General features: G+C 43.4%; 1 protein-coding gene across 6 annotated transcripts in view; it reads right to left on the reverse strand.

The window, feature by feature from the left end:
* Positions 1 to 6488: 6488 nt before the first annotated feature.
* GAREM1 (GRB2 associated regulator of MAPK1 subtype 1) overlaps positions 6489 to 24156 on the reverse strand; it is a 103138-nt gene continuing 85470 nt past the window's right edge. For 5 of the 6 annotated variants that reach the window (XM_065053414.1, XM_065053413.1, XM_065053416.1 and 2 more), the window contains 3 exons: positions 21051 to 22229; positions 15960 to 16126; positions 6489 to 12767 (listed from right to left, as the gene is read on the reverse strand). In XM_065053414.1, coding sequence (XP_064909486.1) covers positions 11855 to 12767; positions 15960 to 16126; positions 21051 to 22229 — 2259 coding nt within the window. In that variant the 3' untranslated portion in view covers positions 6489 to 11854. The remainder of the gene's footprint in view (positions 12768 to 15959; positions 16127 to 21050; positions 22230 to 24156) is intronic. The other variant, XR_010470549.1, reaches the window with a different exon arrangement.

The raw sequence follows: 24156 nt of genomic DNA on the forward strand, positions 1-24156 counted from the left end.
CCTGTGTGAATGCAATCTTTGATTTTCTCAGAAGAGAAGGAAACCTTATTATTAAGCAAACTTAAAAGGGAGCCTGGATTACCCTTTTCCCATTTCCCTGCACTTGAACTGTCAGTCTGTCTTCACGAACACGATTTTGCTTCCTGTCTGTCAGGCAAGTTGACTTGCGTGTTCTCACATGCTAGAAAAACCCATGGTTTTGGTATTGCAGAGGCAATTAAGCTGTACAGTAAGCAGCAGACAAGTAGGAGACGATTTTTTATTCATGCATTTTTTGTTAGTTACATGCATATATACACAGACACACAGGTGCATAGACACACCTGCATTCAGTATCATAATACAGCTTTAGTAAAAAACTGAGCTAACCAAAGACTAGCCTTCTTTTAACAACCTTTTATTGATGTTCTGACTTTTAAAGAGCTCCCATCTGAAATAGCTTATGGTAAGTATTAAAAATGAAGAAATATAAGCCTTCTAGAAGACACCTATTTAAAATTATCTCACAAGTATTTCAGCATAATTGAAGGAATTATAGTCCTTTTTTTCCCTGAAAATTCCAAGTCTACCATTACATCAATTAAAAATGCATTTATGAGCTTGGCTTACAACAAAATGCAGAGCAATAAGCAGCGGCTGTTATGGAGAATGGCTCTCTGGGAAGAATTTTTCTGATATATAACACAGGCCTAGGAGGCTTAGTAATGCCTTGGGTCAAATTTGCTGATGAACATTATCTTAGTTTTTTGGCTGGAATCCCCTCTGGCTTCAGAAACATTCTATTTCATTTCAGGGCCAATTTTGTGTGAGAAATAAATGCAGAAACCCATGCAGTTAGGTTAGTTTCACACAGAAGCTGACAAATGCTGAGATTTGAGGTCCAAGACAACATTCACTTTATTCCTTGGTGTTTGGCCACATTTCCTTTAGATCTACATGAATGAGTGGGTGCAAACTGCATCCCTTGAGAACTGGGAGGGTTTTCATTTTACCTCATCAGAAACAAGTATCCCCATAATTCAAGGTGTCTCACACATTATTGCATGAATCTCAAGCTCTGTGAGTACCAAGAGAAAGATCTAACACCTTGGAAAAGCATGCAAGAACAAAAGTATTAGAAACAGAGTCATGTATAGTTTACAAACAAAATGTGCTGATACTGTTTTAGTGGTGGCACTGAGGTCTTTAAATGCATCTGTTCCTAAAAATCTTGATTTTTGCTTAGCAAAACATAAGTTGCAGGTAGAAATTTGCATTTTGGCATGAAACTTCGAAACTTTGAAATCCATTATTGAGGATGGGGACTTTTAAATACAAAATACCACTTCTGTCTTTGAAAGCCTCTGAGATATAAATCACTGGAGAAGGGGAAAGCAGTCCCAAGAAATATCCTTGTGTATCCTTGGCATGTTCTTCACTCGGGGCTGCTGCAAGGGAGGTGATACCAGGCCACAACCTTGGATTGAGCCGCTGTGTCTCAGCCTATGCTGGCTCTTCTTCAGTACGTTGGTCCTTTGTGTTTAGAGATGAAAAGCACAGTGTGACAGAGAGGCGTCTCCTCTCTCCTTAGAAACTGTCTTCTCATCTCCGGCCTTCTGCAGTTCAAACATAAGACTTTGAAAAGGATTTCAAAGCTTCATCTTGTATATGGAAATTCATGGCTCCAGGCAGGTTCATGATCAGCCCTGATATTTCAAGCTTAAGAGTAAGAAACTGCAGCCTAAACATAACTCATTTTACTTGTGTTCTGCCCTTCTCTGTTTTTGCTGTTTAAAGCCATCAGTAGGAATAAGATGATACCAGTTTTCATGGATCATCTATATAGTTTTACTTCAGGTAGGTATTTCAATTTTCTTATAAAAACACTGGGTTAAGGAATTATGAACACAAGTCATTTGGATAAGCTACAAAAATCAAATTCTAGCTGCCGGCAATCAAATATAAGTGATGTTATACATGCTTAGGAAACTGAACTCTGTACAAGACAGTAGCTGAAGTTGTCTCAGTAATCCCCAGAGTGGGGAAATAACCAAACCACTTTCAGGGTGATAGGAGCAGAAATATCGTGACATATGTTGGGCTTGGGAGTGGATTCATTTCACATATGAAGAAGCAGGGAAGAAGAATGAAAGAAACTCCATCAACTGAAAGCTCTGTAGTCCTCAAAACAGTTCTCACTGCTCAACAGCAGTGGGATATTTTTTTACAAACATTAGTTATGTGCTTTCATATGTGGATATCACCCTACCTGAGTCCTTCAGGGTTTGCAGGCATGGTGGAAACCAAGACCAAGTTTATCTGCAAAGGAAGCTCAGAGGTTAAAGCTCTCATAGCAAGAGGGGTACAGACAGCAGGAGCAGGGCAAGAAAAGGATGGGCTGGTCCACCTGGACATACCTGTAGGGATCTATGTGGGACCAGAGGCAGACACGCAGACTCTGCAACCACCCCATCACTCCACAGCAGGGGGAACCCAGCTGGTCTGTGGAGGCCAAAGAGTAGCAGAAGAGGGCAACAAAATTAAAAGCTGTGCTGGGTTGGGTTCGTAGGTCAAGCTGGGAAACCTGGATTTGTACTATTTGTTGCTTTTTTAATTACTGGGCTTTTTATCCTTGGCCCGCTGCACTCCCACTGGAGGCTCAGTTTCCAAGTCCTAGTGTTTAGTATTGCACAAGAAACTCAGATTGAATTCTATAAGGCAAAAAAAAAAAAAAAAGCACCGAAAACACTGTTAAATTACACTTTTTTTTTTTTTCAGTAAACCAGCTGCAGCAGAGAAGAATCAAAAGAAGAAACAATATGTTTCCTTTTTTTTTTTTAAGTCAGGAAGGAAGGGTTATTGGAAAGCTTACTAGATAGGTAAGAGAAAACTGTTTAACTCTCACTGCCTTTCATTATGGGAAGCAGAAGACAAAAATGCTTGAGAAATCAATAGTAAGGCAAGAGGAACTGCAGACCAATGTGGGACAGATATAGACAGTGGGCTGTGCCCATCTTTACTGATGCTTTACTGTGCCTATTTTCACTGATTTATTAGTAAAAGGAGAAATTTCAAGACCATGAAAAAGGCCAGAGGGCCACGACACCTCTCCTGTGAAGAAAGGCTGAGAGAGTTGGGGTTGTTCAGCTTGGAGAAGGCTCCAGAGAGACCTTCTTGCATCCTTTCAATACTTGTAAGAAAGATGGAGAGAGGCTTTTTACCAAGGTGTATAGTGCCAGGACAAAGGGCAATGACTTTAAACTGAAAGCAGATTCATACTGGATATAAAAAAGAAATTTTGTACTGTAAGGGTGGTGAGGCACTGGAACAGGCTGCCCAGAGAAGCTGTGGATGCCCCATCACTGGAAATGTTCCAGGCCAGGCTGGATGGGGCTTTGAGCAACCTGGTCTAGTGGGAGGTGTCCCTGCCCGTGGTGGGGGGAGTGGAACTAGATGATCTTTAAAGGTTCGTTCTGACCCAAACCGTTGTACGGTTCAATGAAATACTATTCCAATTTGATTTTCCAGTCTTTTTGAAGGATAAAAGTACTCATTGTCTTCAGGACGAAACTGAAGGACCAGTTGCCAGGGTGGCCTGTGCGGTATTCTTCAGGAGCAAAGGCTAACTAGGACAAGCATTTAGGATAGTTTCTAGCTGTCATACATTTCTCCCACTTGCAGAGCTGCCATTAAATAAATAAGATTAGCCAAAATATATGCAGTTCTTCAGGGCTCTGCCAGACCTTCTGCCAATTCTTACAGTGTCAACCCATTAGAGTTTCCTCTTGCTTTCTGTTTGCACTAATCCACTGGAAACCCAGCCCTGGAGACCTGCCTCACTGACCCCCATATTCATTAAGAATAATTGTCGATACTGTATAATGGAATAGTGACAGCACAATTAAAACAGCTCCTCTCATGGCAGAGCTTTTATGGGATTGGCAGAAGGTCCTAATGAGATCCCCGAGCCCATCTATCACCCTCTGCAACCCCTACAGCAGTTTTGTCTCCTGCGGCTGTGTGCCAGTCTGACACTGTGTAGCACGTACAAGCACTACAGCAGCCACCGCCACACAAAGCAAAAGGACATGACCCTCTGCTTCACTGCCAGCTCCTTAGATTTGGCACCTTAAATATGTTTTCTCCTTCCTCCCTGTTTCGTTTCCTTTCATTCTTCCTCCTACCCCACACTCCCTGTGAGGAATAGTTTTCATTTAATCCAAGTGTGTTTGGCACCAGATTCCTGTTGTCCCACCCAGGAGTCAAGGGCATTTTGAGGTCTCGTTGAGCAATAAATGAAGATTTGGGTTGCATATCTATGCTGACATTGTGGTGGCTTGGTTACCCATCTTGAGCTTTCCACCTTTGGAATCTGATGGTGAGAACAGGGAGAAGACGCCTCTGCCTCAAAGCCGCTCTCAATGTCAGCTCTTCATTGTGCTGAGTGAAAATGAATAGCTATGCTTTATCCTGGGAGAGATGCTGGATCTGGGCAACTGAATAAAAATATAAACACTGTCACCTTTCAACAAAAAATTATCTTCACTAAGCGTGACAACCATGGGCAAGAGAAGAAAAAAAAAAATCTATGTACAGAATACAATTAATCTTGAGGTTTTGTGCAACCATCAGAGCTGCCATTCCAACAGCCACCCATAGAAGCAGAGCCAGCAGTTAGTAAGGTGTACTAAGGGAACCACCAAAAATCATGCTGCCATGGGAGCAAGGCTGCTAGGGAGATGGTCCAGCAGCATCAAGGGACTGGGCAAAACAACCCAGAGCAACTGCCTGAGAAGGCCAGATTTTCTGTTCATTCTGCAATGGCAAATCCCATCATCTGCCTACAGCATGGAACACAGGGAGACCAGGAGAACTTTGCCTAGGTTTGCAGCTTTTGATCACCCTGTGCATGGGAGAAAGTGGTTGCAGATGATTTGTGCATCTGGTGACATAAAGCATGTTTATACCTGGGCAACAGAGCGTGGTGTAGAGTGCCCCAAGCTAGTGCCGACCTGAGCACAGTCTACAGCAACTAAGGACTTCAGCAGCGATTAGTCACCGGTGTCACGAGACAGGACGTCAGGCGCTCTCAATGTCCTGAATCCCATAGCAACTCAAGGACAGGAGCCCCAGTGGAGGGAGAACGGAGTAAATACCCACCTAACAGATCTAGTGGAGCTCCAATTGGTGTACGTATCACACCAAGAGGAACAGCACATCCATAAAGGTTAAGCTTGCACTTCCCAAAGAGATGAGAGCTGCATTTTCAGGTACCTCTCCTGCCTGTATTCCTTATTCATATTTATAGGTAGCCACGGTGACTAGAGTTAGACAGATTTGTGTCAGGCTTGATGACTGCTGTAACACACATGAACAGCAAACATCTGCCTTAGAACACCGCTTTCCTGACAGGGAGTTGTCCACATTTTGAGTTGTGCTATAGCCCTTCCCTTCACTTCCCTTTCATGCATCGAATACTTTCCTGCAGACCCTTTCACCCAGCCTGGATCCAGCTGATGGGAGCATTCAGAAAATTAAACATTTTCCTTTCCCCTCTTTGGAGAGGGGAGCAGAGATGTGGCCTGGACAGCCCTGCTCATGGTAAATGAGATTTTTCTTAACTTGGGAAAGCAATTCTGCTTCTCTCTGTTCCCCCTTCCCACATGATGCACATCCTGCCTCCAGACACACTCCTCCCCTCTCCCATCTGAGGTTTGGAGGAAAGTAAACCCCCTCTGCCTCAAATCCAATGGCAACCCCTGTGGCAGATTCTGCCCCGCTTTATTTCTTATAAACATATATTAACGAGTCTCTCCATAAAACCCTCCACAACTACTGTTGTGCTGGAGTACACTATCTTTTGGCCCAGTATCAGCAAACGATGCATCAGCCCAAGGAGAATTTGGCACAACAGCAACTTATCTGCGTGACATTTGGGTGGCTGTAGAGCTGACATTTCTCCCTGTTGCCAATATCGGAGGAAACTTGAAGGGGCAACCTAGAGCACAACATTGTTTTATCTCTAATTTTCTCCTCACCCAATAAATGCTTCAGAGACTTTTTGCAAATCAGAAATACCTGTGCACGGCCTTGTGCTTGAAAGCATATCCAAATTATAATTGAACACATTTCACTAAAACAAAGATAATAGGCTGAGGGCTTGGGAAAATAATGTTTTAGGCAAATGTCTGCTAGAGACAGGAAAGCTGTCTGGTAACAAATTCTTTGGGGAACACACCGCTCGATACTCTTGCTGAAGGGGATCAAGTGAAATTGCAAGACAGAGAAAAGTAATGTGTCTTGAGAGGTTAAATGCAAAAGCCTGATTGCTCCTCTCAATTATCCCAATCTTACTTTGTGAATTCACTATTTGAGAGGCGCTTATTTCTAAATTATACTGAGATGAGCAAGAGGATAAGTCATTGAAATTACTAAATGAAAATCAACCATCTTAAACAATACGTGCAACCCAACCAATTTAGTACAACAAATTCTGTACACATTTGAAATATCATGAAAATAGTGTCTTTAATATACAGTTTATACACTTACAATACGTGGTTTAAATTTGTTCATATACATTACAGGGATATTTATTTGCACCTGGTTTAAATAATAAACTGCCTTCAGCCTTTTACACAAAAGCCCAAAACAGCACAGAATTCCACAAAAACCATGCTTCGTTTTATAACGGAAATGTACTAAGCCAAAGATTTGGGGCTTTCTCTTTTTATCCCAAGTGTTACTTTTTTGACCTACCCAAAGTGAATCTAAAGAGCTAAGAACTAACAAATATTTTTAATATAATCCAGAAGATTGTCCAAGTCAAGAGAATCACTCTGCAGATTTTCACGCTGAAAATTTTGGTTATTACACACAGAAACAGTAATGTCTGATCAACTCCCGGACTATTAGGAGTTCAAGACACAACAAATGAAGAGTCATTTATTGCTAGGTCTCAACAAGGGGCCTGCATTTCCCTACTGCCCTGCCGTCCCTAATGCCACAAATAAAATGGACGAACCCTCATTTTGATTATGATTTCATTTGTACCTTCTAGCTTGTGCACCGGAATGCTGCATCAAAAAGAGGAGCCAGGAGAGTTTGGCTAAGCCTTGGTCCTTTTACATATGGCTGGTGTTCGGCTTTTAAGTGGCACGACATAACCCCTGCCCGGCCTGCAGGCAGGACTTTGCTGACCGAGTAACTGGTGCCAGGATGCTCTATTTAGCTGGGAGATAATGGAGTTGACTCAGGAAGAAAACATAGGAGAAAACAGTTCAAATATTTATAGACAGATTTGAAACATAGTGTTTTTTTTTGAGACAGCGTTGCTATTTATGCTGTTTCTCTTGAAGCTGCTGTTGTGGAATAAAGTCAACTAAAGTGTCAAATAGAACTGTTGTATTGGAAAATACCCTGTGTAATATACAGTTATTTCAAACCCTTGTTTCTAGCTGCAAAGAATTCTTCAAAATGCATTTTCCTTCTAATTTTGGATGGACCAAATGTTTTCTGTCTCTAAGTTTCTGGCCATAGGCAATTTTTACAATACTGCAAGAACAAGAATGCAAATATGCACTTTGAGTTGATTTCAATAAAGCTTTGGTTAGACAGCCAGGCAGTAATACAAAGAATCTTAATCCTAGGCACAATGAGAGTTTAAAGGAAACCAGCATTTCCCTCTCAAGCTTCCTCCCCATCCATCCCTTGGCCAGTTCTGTGTCCACCTCCAGAAAAGCCCCCAGGCCAGAATTCAGCTTTCGCCGCTGAAGGCCACATCAGTCCTTGTGCCGCCACGTGACTGTTGCATAGAAATAATGTGTTTCCCAGTTCAGGACAAAGAGACAGCTCCATACAGAATTACATGCCAGAGGTTTTGCTACCAAAACCCCCAGTCAAACAAAAACTATGAGGATAACGCATGACTTCAGACACTGATATCTAAATAAGCACCAGAGACTTTGCTTTTACTTAATCTGAGGAAAGAAGTCTGAGGTTAGGGTTGGCCTATTTTAGCAGGCAGCCTCCAAAAAGTAATAAAGATTTTAGGTCCGCTGTGGCATGACACGTGTTGCCTGAACTCAATGGCTACACCTCTGCTAGGGTCAAAAACGGGCCAGAGCCTGCTCTCAGACCCCAAGGACAACCAACACGGCTCATATCAACATGGCTGAACTCCATTGCCATCCACACCCACGCTGGTTTCCCACATCGCTCACCTCCGAGTGGTGCCTGGGAGCATCTGGGATCTCTCACAGCACAGGCTGGTTGGGTTGCACCAAACCATGCATGAAGCCGCCCCAAGAGTTCAGCAGAACTGACTCCCTTGAGACACTGCCCATCCCCTGGTGCTGCTCGGTGTGCCAGGACAGTTTGCAAGTCCTATTGAAGGCTGAGTGCTGTCTCTTCCTATTCACATCAGCTGGTAAAGAGCTCATATCACAGGGATATTCCCCAGAGCTTTCAGATACTTCCAAACCACAACGGGAACACTGAAGTAACCCTCTGTCTGAAAGTACAATAAGCAGTGCAGCATTTTGCAACTTTTTACAGGAAGACTGCTAATGCCTCAAAGACTCCTCCTGCCTCATTTCAAAGGTGCCACCATCCCTTTACTGCCAGGGTCTTCCCGTGAGATCAATGTGAACGTGTCTGCCCTGTTCACACTGCCTTCTGCTGCACCAAAGATGGTCCTGACCCCCTAACACCACAGCAACGAAGCTCAAGAGGAAATCAAATAAATTAGATCCCATGGCATCAATGCTGCCACAGCCTGGCTACCTAGGCAGTGGTGGAGACAAGGAACCACTGTGCACCAGCTGGTCCGTTTGCTCATCCCTCTCCCAATTTCAACAGAGCAGACACTTGAGTCCAGCTTGGGCATCGCAGCAGGTGGCTTACCACCACAGTCATATAAGTCACACAACACAAGTGTTAGAACACCTAAATCACTAAAAAAAGCTTGGAAAACTAAGGTGATGAGCTGCTAAGGGCAAAAGAAAAGGCCAAATGCTAACATATACATGAAAATAAGTAAGCAGTACCAAGCCAGAACAAGACAAGTGAAAGGACATGAATAGCAAGTTTGCAATTAGAGGTTTTAGCTGGCACTTCTACACACAGGATTTGCTTCTGAAATCATTGCACATCTCTGGGCCTTTCAACAGACCAGTTGTATTTCAGCCTATGCATACGTGACGTCAACGCAGCACACTCCTGAATGCAAATACCACCAGGCTGCCTGCAAGAAAAAAACATTCCAAGCAGGTAAGCAGAGATAATCGGTATAGGTGTTCATCCATACTCAAAGACCACTATTTTCTCAGCAATGTTAACATCCTAGGGGCATTACAAATATTTAATATTAATATTACCAAGAATACTTTTTTTTTTTTTAAAACCTGGAATTAACAAGCCAAATAAAACAAAGTGAAGTACCTGACATTTCAAATTTGGCCCTTTCAAATTTGAATGCTACTTTGACATAGTAAGAGTTAAAATTCAATTGACTTCAACTTGCACGTGCCTACCCACAAGCATACACAGCTGATTTAGTCCTACTTGCAGCTAAAATATTTTAGGATGCTAATTAAAAAGCATCCAGAGAAAGCTGTTGATTTGTTGCTAAAAGTCAATACATTAAGAAAAGGAGGACAACTACAAACTCCTAGGGTTTTTCTATTGGGATATTTTTTGGCTCACTTCTTTCTAGTACCCACGTCAAGTGGGCTTTGCTGTCTGGTTGGGAACTGGTGGTTTGCATTATTGCAAGACCAATGATGCATCCTGGCTTCAACATGAAATTTGCCTGGGCAATGGGGTCTCTACAACTGCCTGAAAGGAGGTTGTAGCACCGAGGGCTTTGGTCTCTTCTCCCAAGTAACAAGCGATAGGATGAGAGGAAATGGCCTCAAGTTGCACCAGGGAAGGTTCAGATTGGATATTAGAAAAACCTTCTTCACAGAAAGGGTTTTCAGGCATTGGAACAGGGTGCCCAGGGAAGTGGTGGAGTCACCATCCCTGGAGGTGTTTAAAAGATGTGTAGATGAGGTTCTTAGGGACATGGTTTAGTGCCAGAGTTAGGTTAATGGTTGGACTCAACGATCTTGAGAGTATCTTCCAACCAAAATGATTCTATGATTCCACCCCATTTGCAAAAACATCCTTTAAATGAGTCAGTTATATTGAGGAAAAAAGGCAAAATCAGCTTCTCATTTTTGTCCCTCTTCTGTATTTCCTCTTGGTGCTCCCACTGTGTGCTCTACAATGAAGAGAGATTTTTTTGAACTTCAAAAAGGTAAAAAGGCAGGTGATGGTGTCACCTGGACCAGGGCTCTGCTCAGCAGAAGGTGCAGTTGAACCTGCTCCAGCGTTCCTGTCTCTGACCACCTGAAGACCCTGGGCACACACAGCTGCCAAGGATGGACACCACAGACTGTTTTCTGAGGATCTCCACAAATCCTGCATTCAGTACTACAAAGGGAGGGGATGCTGGGGTTATTTAAACATATTTCGAAGCGGTCTGCCAAGCACAGGAAATCTATAATGGACTATCAAAAACTAATTCTACTTCTAGCCTTCTGTGCAGTTATGTTTGAAAGGTCTCCAGGGGCAGCCTAATGCCCCCTTCCCATCTCTGTGCTCCCTTTTGATGGCTACTCCTGCATGACATCTCTAGCAGTGAGCTTTGCAGCTGGGCAAGTGAAAGAGCACATCTTATGACACTACACTCTCCCCCACTTTGACACCCACATTTCCCCAGCCCACTGCAAACAGTACCAGTGAACTTAAATATCACAAGGCCCGAACCCCACTTGGCCCCTTCTCACCAGCGTGCCATGTGCTGTTCCTGCTCCGTCCCGCCTTACTAATGCTTTATTTCAAAGGCATCCTAGAGGGGTACTATCACCTTCCCACACAGATCCGACCAAAGAATTAGGGCAGCCCATCGAGCGCAGTTTCAGATGATCGTAACAGCAGCAGAGAAAACGTTGGGAGTTGCCTTTCACCAGAGCAAAGCTACTGCAAGGAGCAGGATCTGCCAAGGGAAGAGTCTGGGCACAGAACTGTCCTTCCCATGAGAAAGCTGCACGGCCAGAAGTCGTGCTCCTTACTCCAGCCATCCAACTACAAAAGCAACTTTTGAAATCTACAGGTCATAAACTTTTAATTGGCCAGGGCAGAGTGGCTCAGTAGGAAAATCCCCCTTCTCCCTCCCCTCTGGGCAATGAGCTAAGCAAGACTCCTGCTTTACATTTAACTCTTTCTGCTCAAAGTAACATGGAAAATGCACCCACATTACAGGTAGTCAGGAAGATATTGTTAATAAAAATGCGCTGCAAGAATAGTGTATTAGTGGCACTTCACAGCAAATCTTAACATTTTCAGATGTAGTGTCAAAACCGCGTTTTTCATATATCCGAACATGCTTTTTGTTAACAGAAACAGAAGAAAGTCACAGCATGTTACCAAATATTATTTGAACAGAAATAATCCCGTAAGAAATACACTTTTTTTACAGTTAACACAAAACTGTAAACTGGATTGGTGTGTGTCTTTCAGCATCAAATTGTTCAGTAATAAATACGACTAAGCCTTAACAGACTATGGAGTAAAAGTTCCCTTAGTGTCCAGTTTTTAGCAGCTGTTGAATGTTCAGGGATGCACAAGGCACACCTCTGCAGATTCTCTACCTTTATTATTGACATTAAAAAAAAATATCCACTTACCACCCAAAAACGTTTATCTGCATAGTAAGAATTTTTCTACTACTATTTACAGGAAGGACTTTTAGTGCAAAAAACAGGAAGTGATGTATTAGCTGAAGTGCATCAAGCACATCTCGTATAGTTTCACTAATAACTAGCTGGCATCACATCTTGGGCCGCCAGCCATTAATGAACTGTAGTATTTTCTTAACCTGCAATTTGCTTAGCTTAAAGTCTTCTGACAGGATTTCTTCTGTAAGCTGAACCAGTAAATTGCCATCGATCTTCTCTGTAACAAAAAACGATATGACATCTTCTGACAGACCAATAAACCTCAGCGATTTAGACACTTCCTCTATCGAGAGTCCAGAAAGGTCTGTGGGTGGCTGCCAAGGAGACCCGTCCCCACAAGACCTTGGTGCTAACTGGAGGTGGAGGGGAGACGAGAAGGGATAAGACATAGAGAATGTATCTTGCATGCCCTTTTTAATGAGATACTGATCTTCCGAAAGGTCTGGAGAACCAGTTTTTGACTCCTCCTCAGCACCATCTATTTTCAGCGGCAAGGGACACATGTCTGTAACTGGTTTATCTTCGCTTGACTTTGGTGCCCGAGGAGGTAAGGCAGGACATGAATGGCTCTGCTTTGCATCGCTGTCTCCCAGAGTTTTCTCGTCAGTGCAGTCTAGAGAGTAACTTGCCGACTTTGGACAGCTAGAGATGGTGCTGGTGAACTCTGCTGGGGTCAGCGGGGAGTACCCCGCCGGGAGCTCACACCCATCGAAGTCAAAAGTCAAAGGTGCTGGACAATTTCTCTTTGGCGTGCCTGGAGTCTTCTGTCTGGGGTAACTGTAGCTCCTGCTTGGATCAAGCAGGAAATCACTCCTGTTCAGGCCGTCAGCTGTTCCTGAAAAATGGTTTGGCCAAGATAACCTGGAAGGCAGAGCTTCAGGTGAGGGGCTTCCCAAAGGTATCGTGCTCTCAGGCTCTTTGGATTCGGTTTTCATTGCGTTACAAGGGTAGCAGGAGACAGGTGTGCTCTCAGTTGGGTTGGTGTTGCCACTCTCTGTGACATTGCTTAAGGAACAAAACAGAAAGGATGTAGTTAGTACAAAAAATGTGGCTTGTGAATAAAATCATAAACCATCTGACAGAGTCAGAGGGTGGCTGTCACAAGGAAAGAATCTTCTTTCCTGTGGTAGGACTCTTCAGATTTGAATTAACAATACAATTGAATAACGCACTGACAGCTCTTTCACTTTTTTTACAAGCCTAACAAGATGCTGATACACCCAAAAACCTCAGGAGGAAGACTTACGTCTTGGTTTTTCAAGCTTGTAAAAAAATAGATGTCCCAATTCAGTTCTGTGTCATCTCCCAAACACTCATTTTTTCCACTGTCGAATTCCTGAGGGACATCACCATGGAAAAGGAACAGCCTTACACATACTGAAGATGTTCTAATCCTGTATTTTTTATTGACACACCACAGATGTGTCATGATATGCACACGCTCGTAACAGAGGCCGGTCATCACTGCACTAGATCCAAGCTTGACTGACGTAAGAGATGACCAAAAGCTCTTTTGGAGCCAACATTTTCATTTCTTACGGCACTTGCGTGTGCACCGGGCACAGGATCCTTCCACACTGGTCAACAGTGCAAAACCACAAAATAAGTTAATGCTTACAGCCAAAGAAGAGTTTTAGCTACAAGGGTAAGCAGACCCAGCTGTATATGTTGAAGTGTCAGGCTTTAAGCTCACCCCACAGTAACTTGTTTATGCACCCATATCCTTAAAATCTATGAGGAGAAACACTTGCTTTCCAAAGGCACCTTAAGAAAGTAAACCCTGACCTACTTTCAGGTGGTAAACTAAGCTTAGCCTGTCAGAGAGAACTTACGGTTTTGTATCGAGGTGCTTCCGAAAGACAGGGATATCAACAAAGTCTGAAGGATTGAGTTTATCTCTGGAATTCTGGCCAATTAAGCCAGAACACTGAAAAAACAATTAGGAGATGTATGAAATCCTAACTTAACACAACAGAGGGAAACTAACAGTTGACATAATGGTTTTAATTATTCACCTCTCTCTCCTGCAAACTAACTAGTCAAGATAGAAACTCTATAGTCATTAGCTCAGTGAAAACTGCTTGAGGAGGACACAGCAGCTTTCAAAAAACCAGCACAGCTTTGAATGGATTGACATAAAAAATAGCCCTCCATGAACTGAGAGTGAGTCAGAGAGGAAGCCAACCTGGACACAAAGCACAAATGCGTAAAAGCAGCTCTAATCTGTATCACTGGAAAATTAGTTGGTAAACTCAGCTCCAACAGATGCAGTTTCCCCCTAACTACCCATCCCTTGCTCTCCACTCCATGCCCTCCAAATGTTTTTCCTGTTTATGTCATGAATACAAGTCTGCAAGTTAAAGCAGTTGGATGTTTACGATAGCAGAGATGTTTTTTTTTTTACCTCAACAAGGATACACAGCCAACTGGTCATTTCTGTCTGCTTAAAGGCCAACTGCTTTAATGTACTCAGCACAAAGCATTTTTCACAAATCTAGCCATTGGGCTGTTCAATTCACAGAAGACAGTCAGTGAGGTGTCGTAAACAACTAACAATACACAGAAATTAAGTTGATAGATCCTGTTTCTGTTATCTGATAAAACATCAGAAATGGGAACATTTAATGATTTAAAAGATTAATCGAATTACTGAAAACTGATAAAGTAATGTTTCCAAAGTGCTTCCTTATTCGTCCTCCACCAAAATTAATTCACTGGGACCCAGTGCCAAAGGATGCAAGAGAAACCTGAAATACTGCTGAAGTCAGGCATCGGGCATTTTTATATGCAGATAAGGACAAATCATACTGTTTTCATTTGTGTTTAAAATATTGTCTTGCAACCATTCATGATCCAGAAAATAAGATCATGGATAAAAATGGCAAGACTTGAAAAGCAACTTCACCAGCAATCTGGTTACTCCACACAACGCCAACTTTTTAGCAGCCCTAGGTCAGTTCTACCAAAATGGAGATAACTGGTCTGGACCCAAGCTGGAGATGAATTTCATGCAAATATTGCGAAGTTCGAGGCAAATAATACCACCTGCATTCCTGAGAAACTTCACTTCTCACTGTTTTCCTTGTTTCTTGGGAGGCAGATGTATTCTTGACTACAAAGAGGGAAAGCAGCATTTGGTGGGCCCCAAATGCTGGGAGGTCTTGCACCTCCTGTGGAGGCGTCCTTGACAGAACTACCCAACAGGCTTTCATAAAAACAAACGAGCAGCCTTGATCTAGAGTGATCATTGCCAGATACACAACACTAAGCTGCAAATGTGCAGTATGGCTTAGAAAGGCAATTGCAGCATAAGTTATTATTCTAACTGCATCTAGGCTGAAGTGATTTCAGTGGCATTTCAGATCAGTCTGTAACATCCAGACAGGTAGTACCTCGTCATTGAAGAGATACCAGAAATAACGTCAACAAGACATTCAAGTCAAAAAGGAGGCAAGACTCCAGAAGGTGTATACACTTTCTAAAGCCAAAGGAAGAACAGTGCATTGCTAGGCAAAGGTATGCAGCCATGGAATTCAAAATCTACTGTCAACTTCTAGTTAGCCTGAGTCGATTTTCTACTTTGTGGGCTAGGCTTGTGCTGAAGTGTGTTTGATCTGGAAGCTGTCTGGACGTCTTCTGCTGCATCTCACGTTGCACTCAGTGGTGTCTGTTGGCCTTCCTGTTCTCCATCACACCCACCCCATAGGTTCCCATATAGCTGGCATAACGCATTGTTGGATTACCACGTCCCTTTTGTGCCCCCACTTATCAGAGCTGACTGCACTGCACACATGTAGCACTGAAATCCCATCTCGAAGCTAGCTTGAAGATGCTCAAGTTTGAAGATTCAAGACTTTCAAGAATTATACAGAACTGTGCGGGATTTTCCATTTAGACAGCCTGTGTCACCTTACAGTGACATTACCTACACCAATATGTGCGGGTATTTAATATAAATCGCTATGTCCTATCTAGTAAAACATAGTTTCTGCTCGAGCTTTGCTCTGAATCTTTAAAAATCCTCAAGCTTTGCTTGAATCTTTAGAAATACTGTGGCGGGTTAACCCATTTCACAAAAAGTCAGCAACTCTGACCCAGTACCGTGCTTTTACAAACAAGCGCCTCCAAAAAGAGCACTGCCTCATTTAACTTTCTCAAAAAATGCTAGAATGAGGCTCTCACAGCAAAAACACATACATGTTGTGCAGTCCCGATGAGTAATAGGACAGAGTTGGGCTAGGAGAGCGGGTCTGCTGCCGCGCAGGTTTGACGGTGCGGGGAGGGATGGAAGGACTGGTGGAGGACGGCTTTGAACTCCGCGGTGGGACGGGGGGAGCGTTCAGGAGCCTGCATTCCTCTTTCACCTGTACAAAAGAAGAACATGTCAGTAAGCAGCAAGAAAATCTGGGCAACAGCACTCTCAACCAGATGAAACACATCTGGTTGTGCCTTATTCTGTGAAAGGAAATAATTAAAAAGGGAGGAGAAGAGAAAAATTATGCTAAGGATGTGCATTTGCAACAGTATGTGGCTGTCATAAAGAAGTCCAAAAGAATGCTTTACTGCCAGTAGAGCTACTAGCACTCTTTTTTAGGATGCTTTTCAGTACTTTGATATCCACTCATTTAAAAAGTAGCAGTAGTGAAACGATGTAGAAGAACCTTCCAGTACCACAGAAAATCAGAGAGACAGTTCCAGATACTTTACATTTTATAAGGAGCAAATGATTAGGCTTAAACTTCATTAGTGTTGTTTATTTAGCTATAATGAACCAAGCTTACGTAATGAGAAGATCTCAACAGACTTCAGTGTTTCCTGACTTATTTCATACTCAGCTATCCAGTGTTCCTCCCCCAAGAATAGTACATCCATCTGTCCTGGTTTTGTCTCATATTTACCAGATGCTGGCATGAAAACCTGGAGCTTCAGTCCTTCTGTAGCTACCCCAAGCAGTCCCGGATGAGGTTAACAACAAAACATACAAGCTGAAAGGCATGGGCAGAAGAGCCTGTTCAAGTAAAACACCCAGCCAACAGGTCCACTTTTTGCAGCCAACCAACTTTGCAGCTTAAACCAAATTACTGCAGCAGTGCTTATCTGAAATTTACTTTGGTATGCCTAGGTAGGAACAAAATACTAGGATCCATCCCCATAGAACAATTGATGGAATTAAGACCTTAATCTCATCAGGACATACTGGGGAGGGCATCTTTAGGGCTAAAGGTGAGCAAGACTACTGAGAATTAGGATGCCAGGCAAGATTTTTCAGGACTCACCACCTGCCCCTGGCAGAAGGAGACCTCTCTGTTCTCCTTGTTTGAAACAGTCTCAGATGCACCAGAAAAGGGAAATTCTCTTTGTGTCTGAAAGTTGCAGTTTATTTTAAAATTTAACAACACTGCAGAACTAAAAGTTATCTTAGCAGTTCTGCAACACATAATTAGCAATTAAAGTGATTTAATTTATTCAAAACCAGAATAAATGTGGAACCTTTTGCAATCCACTTCAGTGCTTTCAAAATGCAACAACCCATTTAGTACTTTTGTGAAATGGAAAATTGGGGACTGGGACACTGTAGTACATTTTTTTCCTAATTCAAAACAAGTCAAAATTACAGGAAATGCCCAACAGCATAAAGCACTGAAATAAATCTTGCTCTAAGGGTTCCTATTTGCTCTTTCAAGAAAAAAAAAAGAATCAATTTTATTCATGTTTGTTATTGAATTCAGGCATAAAACTCTTCAGCCATTTTAGTGCTGTGCCCCAAGGATGCCTAAGGACTCTTTTTTTTTTAATCTCCCAAGTTGGAGTAGGCAAAGTTAATGCTGCATGCTATTGAATATATACCCACGGGGTTAGAGAGACCATTCAGGGGAGCTCTTGGAGCACAGCAGACGGTCCAAGGGTTAAAGGGATTCTTTCCTGGGAAGACTGCTGGCATTCAAAGGTGCTGGCATAACAAACTATGCCAAGCTCCTTTGCTGACCTAGATTGCAGATCAGAACGAGGCCATAAATAATACCGGTTTGCAGTCCCAGTTGGTCCCTGTCACAAGACTGCGACTACAGCTGCCAGACACAGCCCTCAGGAAACCCAGCAGGGGAATAAAAAGGAGAGATTTTGCAGATTAAACTGACAGGAGCGAGAAGAAACTTCAGAGGCAAGCTACCCTCACACTAGGTCCAAGTGAACATAGATGAAAAAACAAATGTGGGAGAGGAGGGGAACAGCTGCGGTGCAACCTGCCAATCACCTTGATGGATGTTGCTGTTAGTAGGAAATACTCTTTTGCCCAGAAGCACTAGATGTTGTGCGGCTGCCAGATACAGACAAAGTGCATTCGCGCTGCACGTCCCAGGACTTCTATTCGTCACTTTCCGAACCCTTCCATGCTCCAACACTCCTTCCCATGACCCAGGGATGGGGACCGCTTTCTGATGGCATGAGGTGGATTTTAAGACCTCTGCTCCTTTGCCTTGGTGTCAGCCCAAGCCCTGCCAGCACCCCAGGGCCCTGGGGTGTCACTCGCAAACCTGGGCATTGCTAGTGCCCATGGCAGTGATCACTTCTGAGGCCAACCCGGATAAAACTCACCCCATCATTGGCATGACTGGGAAAGTAATGCAAAGCTGTTCAACACTCCTTGTTGCCAGGAGTCTGAACTTGCAACACACTCCATCAGGGATTTGCTTTAAATCAATCAGGAAAACAGCCTCTGATTTTATGCAAATTAGTGCTTGAAGGCTGAAGCAATTTCTAATTTACAGGCCTTAATTCAGAGGTCATTTCCCCCCCTCCATCCCCCACTTCTGCCTTTATGCTACTTGGATTTTCTGAAAGGTATTTAGAAAATAAGCACTATATATCAGAATGCTCCATCCTGCTGGTGAGAAGAAAATGAGAACAGCCTGTGAAACACTTGAATGTCCTTTTCTCTCTCCTACAAACAGCTCTCTTATACACTGATTTTAAATTTACTGCATGCAAAAACACAATTGCTAGCCAAGCTTTATACAGAAACACTATGGAATATCATTCTAGAGGGAGTGATGACTAAACCCCATGTTCATCAGCAGCTCCTGAGATGATCTTATTCTATAAATACCCTACATGGAAACCATGCAAACATCTCCTTGGCCCCAGCCCACTGATGAATTTGGTAGGCCACTGATACTCAATTCTAAAGCTGTTCCAGGAAGCCACAAAACTGAGCCTAAATTATTATCATCTATGGAGATGCATTTTTTCTTAAATTTTGTTTTATTTCTTAAGGGGTTACACCCCACGCCCACCTAAAATGCAAGATAATATCTTTACCAGAAATTACTTCTCCTGCATGGCTAGAAAGCAATACCAAAACTGCTGACAGCATTCACACATTACATCACTAATGTAAGACACACATGATAAAGTCACACACTTTTCCAAGTGACCTTAAAAAGCAACATATGCAGGTGCCCCAAACGCCACCCAGCTACCCCCAGAAGGGAGATGCTAAGCCACGAGGCTTCTCCAATCGTTTGAGGGTCCACACCGATGCTGTGCAGGTGCTCCACAGCCCTCCCAGCATCCCATTACCCACGCCTCAGGTGTGACATGAGACATCCATGTCTCAGGTATGACCCGGGGGATCATCCCCTGTCAGGAGGGCTGTCCTCACCCCACCATGGGGGCAATCTTCCTCCCCCTCATCCTCCCACCCGCTCTGGAGCTCTTTTGACCCCGTGCTGAAACAGTTCAGCTTGCAGGAATCAGCAGGAAACTAATCATTTTCCAGATCCAGACCTGGCTGCCTGCCCAGGCGCAGGAGTGCCAGAGCCAGCACAACACAGGAGCCAGGACTGTGTGGCTGCGAAAGGAGAAGGAGGAGGAGGGTGGGACCAGCCCCTTGCGGGTTTACATCAGCACAGGCTGCCAGGGAACCTCATCCCAATACGGTGCTGCTGGGCACTTGTCCAAAAGTCCGGACAAAGCGTCAGTGCATACCTGACCTCTGCGGCAAGGAAGTGCTCTTGGGTTCCCGCACTTAAGACATTACACGTAAACACTCTTTGCTAAGACGACGTAATGTCTTGACTTTCCTGAAGCTGCTGCAGCTGCTTTTTGGGGAAGTTTTGGCAGCACAGTCAAAGGGCTGCAGTTGTACACTTCATTCCTACGCTGGTGTTCTCTCCCTCTCCCTCTCCTCTCCTCTGCTGCAGTTTGGTCTTAGGTTAGTCTCAGCTTACTGTGCAGCCACACTCTTGAAAATATAATTGGACTTGCAAATGGAACAATGTTTATCTAAATTCCAGCACAAACCCTGCAAAATTAATTTGTTACATTATTATATCTGTCAAGATTCATGTGATGTGAGTATTAAATTTTGCTAAATATTCCTAGACACTCTTTCCTGGGGAAAGTTTTCTATATTCCCTTTGTGTTTTTTAAAAAATAATGTTTAGGACCATGACAAGAGACCACACGATGATTGGATTTTCCATCCAGTCCACATAAGCTCCTGTTGATAAAACATATTTGTATTTTTGTCTCTGAAGTCTCCATGACATTTCAGGTTTGGAGAAGTGATTTCTCCCATGAGTTTTGATTAGAAACCATAGGGTAGGAAATGTGCTCTATTTGAGTCCTGTAGAAAGCTCATTTAACAGCTCTGCAGTGTTCCTATTTACACATTTTATTTCAATAAGCAGTACAGAGTGATTAGTTCAGGTCTAGTTTGATAAGGTTCCCTTGAAGTCGATGACACTTAATATTCTTCAAATTCTGCAATAGACTTGTAACACAGAAGACAATCTGTCCTTAACAAATACTTCAAATGCATAAAAATTCTAGCTGTCCTCATTAGCAGGACTTGTTAATTGAAGACACACACACTAAGGTGATTTGAGGCAGTTCAAAGTGGGGTCATGCCCTACACACTTTGGCCACAGAAAATATGAGAAAACAGAAAACACGGAGGCCATGTGGAGAGATGATGTGAAAGCAAGAGAAGAAAGTGACCAGACAATTCTTAGATCTTGTTTGTCTGAGCAAAAAACCCCAATAAATACCACCCGAGAGTATCAAGATTAAGCTACTACTTCCATTTTATTAAATATACTTCAGTAATTTTTAGAATATGACTTACACTTAGTAGCAAAGTAGTTGAAGTTGCACATCTTACAATGTCTCACTATTTCCTTGCCCTCTACATGCCCCCCTCCAAGTCTTTCCTAAAAAAAAAATCCCAAGCAAACTCTTAACCAGCTGAAAAAAAGAAATGAATCGACATAAATAACCCTGACTTACTGCTTCTGATTTGGGAGGCACTGGAGGTGGAGGTAGGGAAACTTCTGAAGACTTTGTGGTTACTCCGACAGTCGCAGGCACAGGAAGGGATGCGGTACCACACTTTGATCGGAAAGACCCCCTGTAGCTGTCACATTTGTTCTTCTCACTTAGTGAGCGAGTGAGAGGCTGGTCACCGGCCTTTCCAGACCCTTGGTCCAACCACAGCTCTTCGTAAGGAAGCTCTGGTTTTGTAGGCAGAAACATCGATTCTTCGCTGACTTCAGGAAAAAGGTAATCGCTGCCACTGTCACCAGACTCCTGGTACTGGAGAGCATCGTGAGAGAAGAGGGCCCACTCGTTACACAAGTCCCTGCAGCCGTGGAGGTTCACTTCACTATTCCCGTGCAGATTGTTTCCATAGACGCACACAGAAAGCCGGTGGAAGGATTGGGTGAGCTCATCCCGTGCGTAGCTGAGGGAGTTGGGCACATGGCTGTGCCCCGGGCACCGGCTCTTCTTCGGGCTCTTGCAGTCTTCATTCCAATCAGTCTTCACATCTCGCACTGCACGGGAATACTCGTCTATGTCAAACTGTTCCTGGCATATATTAAACCAATGCTGTATGAGGGATTCATGCCACAGCTCCCCCTTCACCAGACTGTCGGGCAGAATAAATTTTGGAAGCGCTAAGTGCAAGGGAAAATGCATGGGAATAATTTTGTTGCCACGAAGCACACAACAAACCACCACAGTCTTGGTTTGAATGTTGACAAACTTGTACCTGTGCCCTTCACGGATAAAATGCAGGTCGTAAGGGTTTCTTGGTGTAGGACTCGGCACAGTCACATTAACAGGCAGCCTGGTTTTTTCTACTATATTGCGAATCGTGTGCTCCCCTTCTTGCATCTGCACCTCCAACGGGCTGCGGGTGCTAAACTTGCCCTTACACTGGAAAGGGAGACTGATGCTTTCGTTGGTCCTGTGGTTCATGCATATGAGACAGGGCATTTTGCCTCTGCCTAGCTTACTAATTGAATTAAGTTTCCCAATTTTTTTGAAGATGGTGTTGAGTCGTGACTTCTCCTTAGAAGATTTTGCATAAAGGATTTCTGCTTGCCCCATTAAAGTGAGCTCATCCCCAGTACAAAGGGTAATGTTGTAAACCTCAGTGTCTTCATTGCATTCACCTGAAGCCACCTGCAAAATAATAATAAAAAATTTGGTTTTGCCCTGCTGAAGATAAGATTTCAAATCATATCAAATCTATCAAGACTGAACTTACATGACTATATACTAGGAGAAATTAAACTAACTTTATTTGAACAGCTGAGTAGTCAAGTGCAAGGTGTTTAACCTGAAGCTCGGCCAAGTAACCTTTTTTTATGGTCCTGCACATTCCTGCATCCACATATTCCAGCAATTTAAATAGTCACTTCTGTCATACAGCTATGACAGAGCATGTCTGGATTCCCTTGGGAACCATTGGGAACAGTTTTTGCTGTTTGCTAGAACTTCTCTGCCAGGCTCTTGAGGGAAGCAAACCTCCTTCTTCCACAATCTTCAGCTCCCTGAGGAGCAAAAAAGGTAAAGCATATCCCTTTATTATCATCATCTCTTCCAGGCTAGGGGGAATCACAGATGACATCTACTCCCTGAAGGAGAGGTCAAGAATATCAGTTTATCCCATATGCCTAACTCCCCCCTCTGCCTTGCTCTCCTAGTCATAGACTTCCTTCCTCATTTTTTTATCATAATTGCAATTTAAGAGATTAAACAACATATGCACAGCCATGTGTGTGCTTTTCCACTATAGAAATTGTACTAGGAAAAAAAAAAAAAAGCAAACCAGATGTCCAAGGCTCATTTGATCCTGAAGTTATTTCCTTAAGACTGAGAGAACTCTTTATAGACAAGATTGCTTTGCTTTGTATTTGAGTGGCTTAATGCAAAGGGCCTTTTCAGGGACCTAACAACCCACCCAGTTCTTTCTCAGCAGCAGCAGATAACTACTTATAAAGAAACGTGCAATAATAAACACTACTGGCCTGTTATAGACCATTTTACGCAGAAATGGTAAAATGGAATATACCAAAGAAAATGGAATGGTAAAATGGAATATACCAAAGAAAAAAGCCAATTAAAACATATGGTAAAACTGCACAACCCTTCCTCACCTCTGCAACCCCTAAAGACTTAATGGAGCCGTGTGAAGTTCATATTCCAGGCTTCAAACTCGGGTATCACCACAGAATAGCCACTGCATGAAGTCAAGGCTGTAAGTCCAACCAGTTAATAACTGAGGAGTGCTGTGAAAGACGCTTCCTCTTGTAAAATGTGATCTGCACCTCACCCGTGTTTGTAAAGACGTGATTATCTCCTGCGAGCCTGTCAGAGCCAAGGCAGAGGCGGCTCAGCCGAGGTGTGCCGCCTCAGCACTTCTGTCTCGGCGCTTCCGGAGAGGAAGTCATTCAAGCCCTGAATTATCTAAACAAACACTATTTGGTCTAATCGAGGAAACTGCTGGGATTTTATGGTACGCAATACTCATTCACAGTTCACACCATTGGCCAGGCGGTATTTTGAAACACTGAGGCATGAAAGGAAAGCACTTGGGGTTTTTTTGCTGATAACACCAGCTATCATTGCTGGTTTCTCCTCAAAACCGCCACAGTGTTGCTTTTGAGCTGTGGCCATGTAGCCCTGCCTTTGGTGGAGCTGATAGTGTTGAGGGAACATGGGGCTCTGTGAATGTACTGTTCAATCACAGAATGGTTGGGGTTGGAAGGGATCTCTGGAGTTCATCTAGTCCATCCCACCTGCAAAAGCAGGTTCACCTAGAGCAGATTTCACAGGAATGTGTCCAGGTGGGGTTTGAATGTCTCCAGAGAAGGAGACTCCACAGCCTCTCTGGGCAGCCTGTTCCAGTGCTCTGGCACCCTCAAGGTAAAGAAGGTTCTCCTCATTTTCAGATGGAAGCTCCTGTGCTTCAGTCTGTGCCCATTGTCCTATATGCTGTCAATGGGCACCACTGAAAGGAGTCTGGTCCCATCCTCTTGACACCCACCTTTGAGATATTTATAAACATTGATAAGATGCCCTCTCAGCCTTCTCTTCTCCATGATGA

The sequence above is a fragment of the Columba livia genome, chromosome 2, assembly GCF_036013475.1.
Source record: "Columba livia isolate bColLiv1 breed racing homer chromosome 2, bColLiv1.pat.W.v2, whole genome shotgun sequence".
NCBI classification, from domain to species: Eukaryota; Metazoa; Chordata; class Aves; order Columbiformes; family Columbidae; genus Columba; species Columba livia.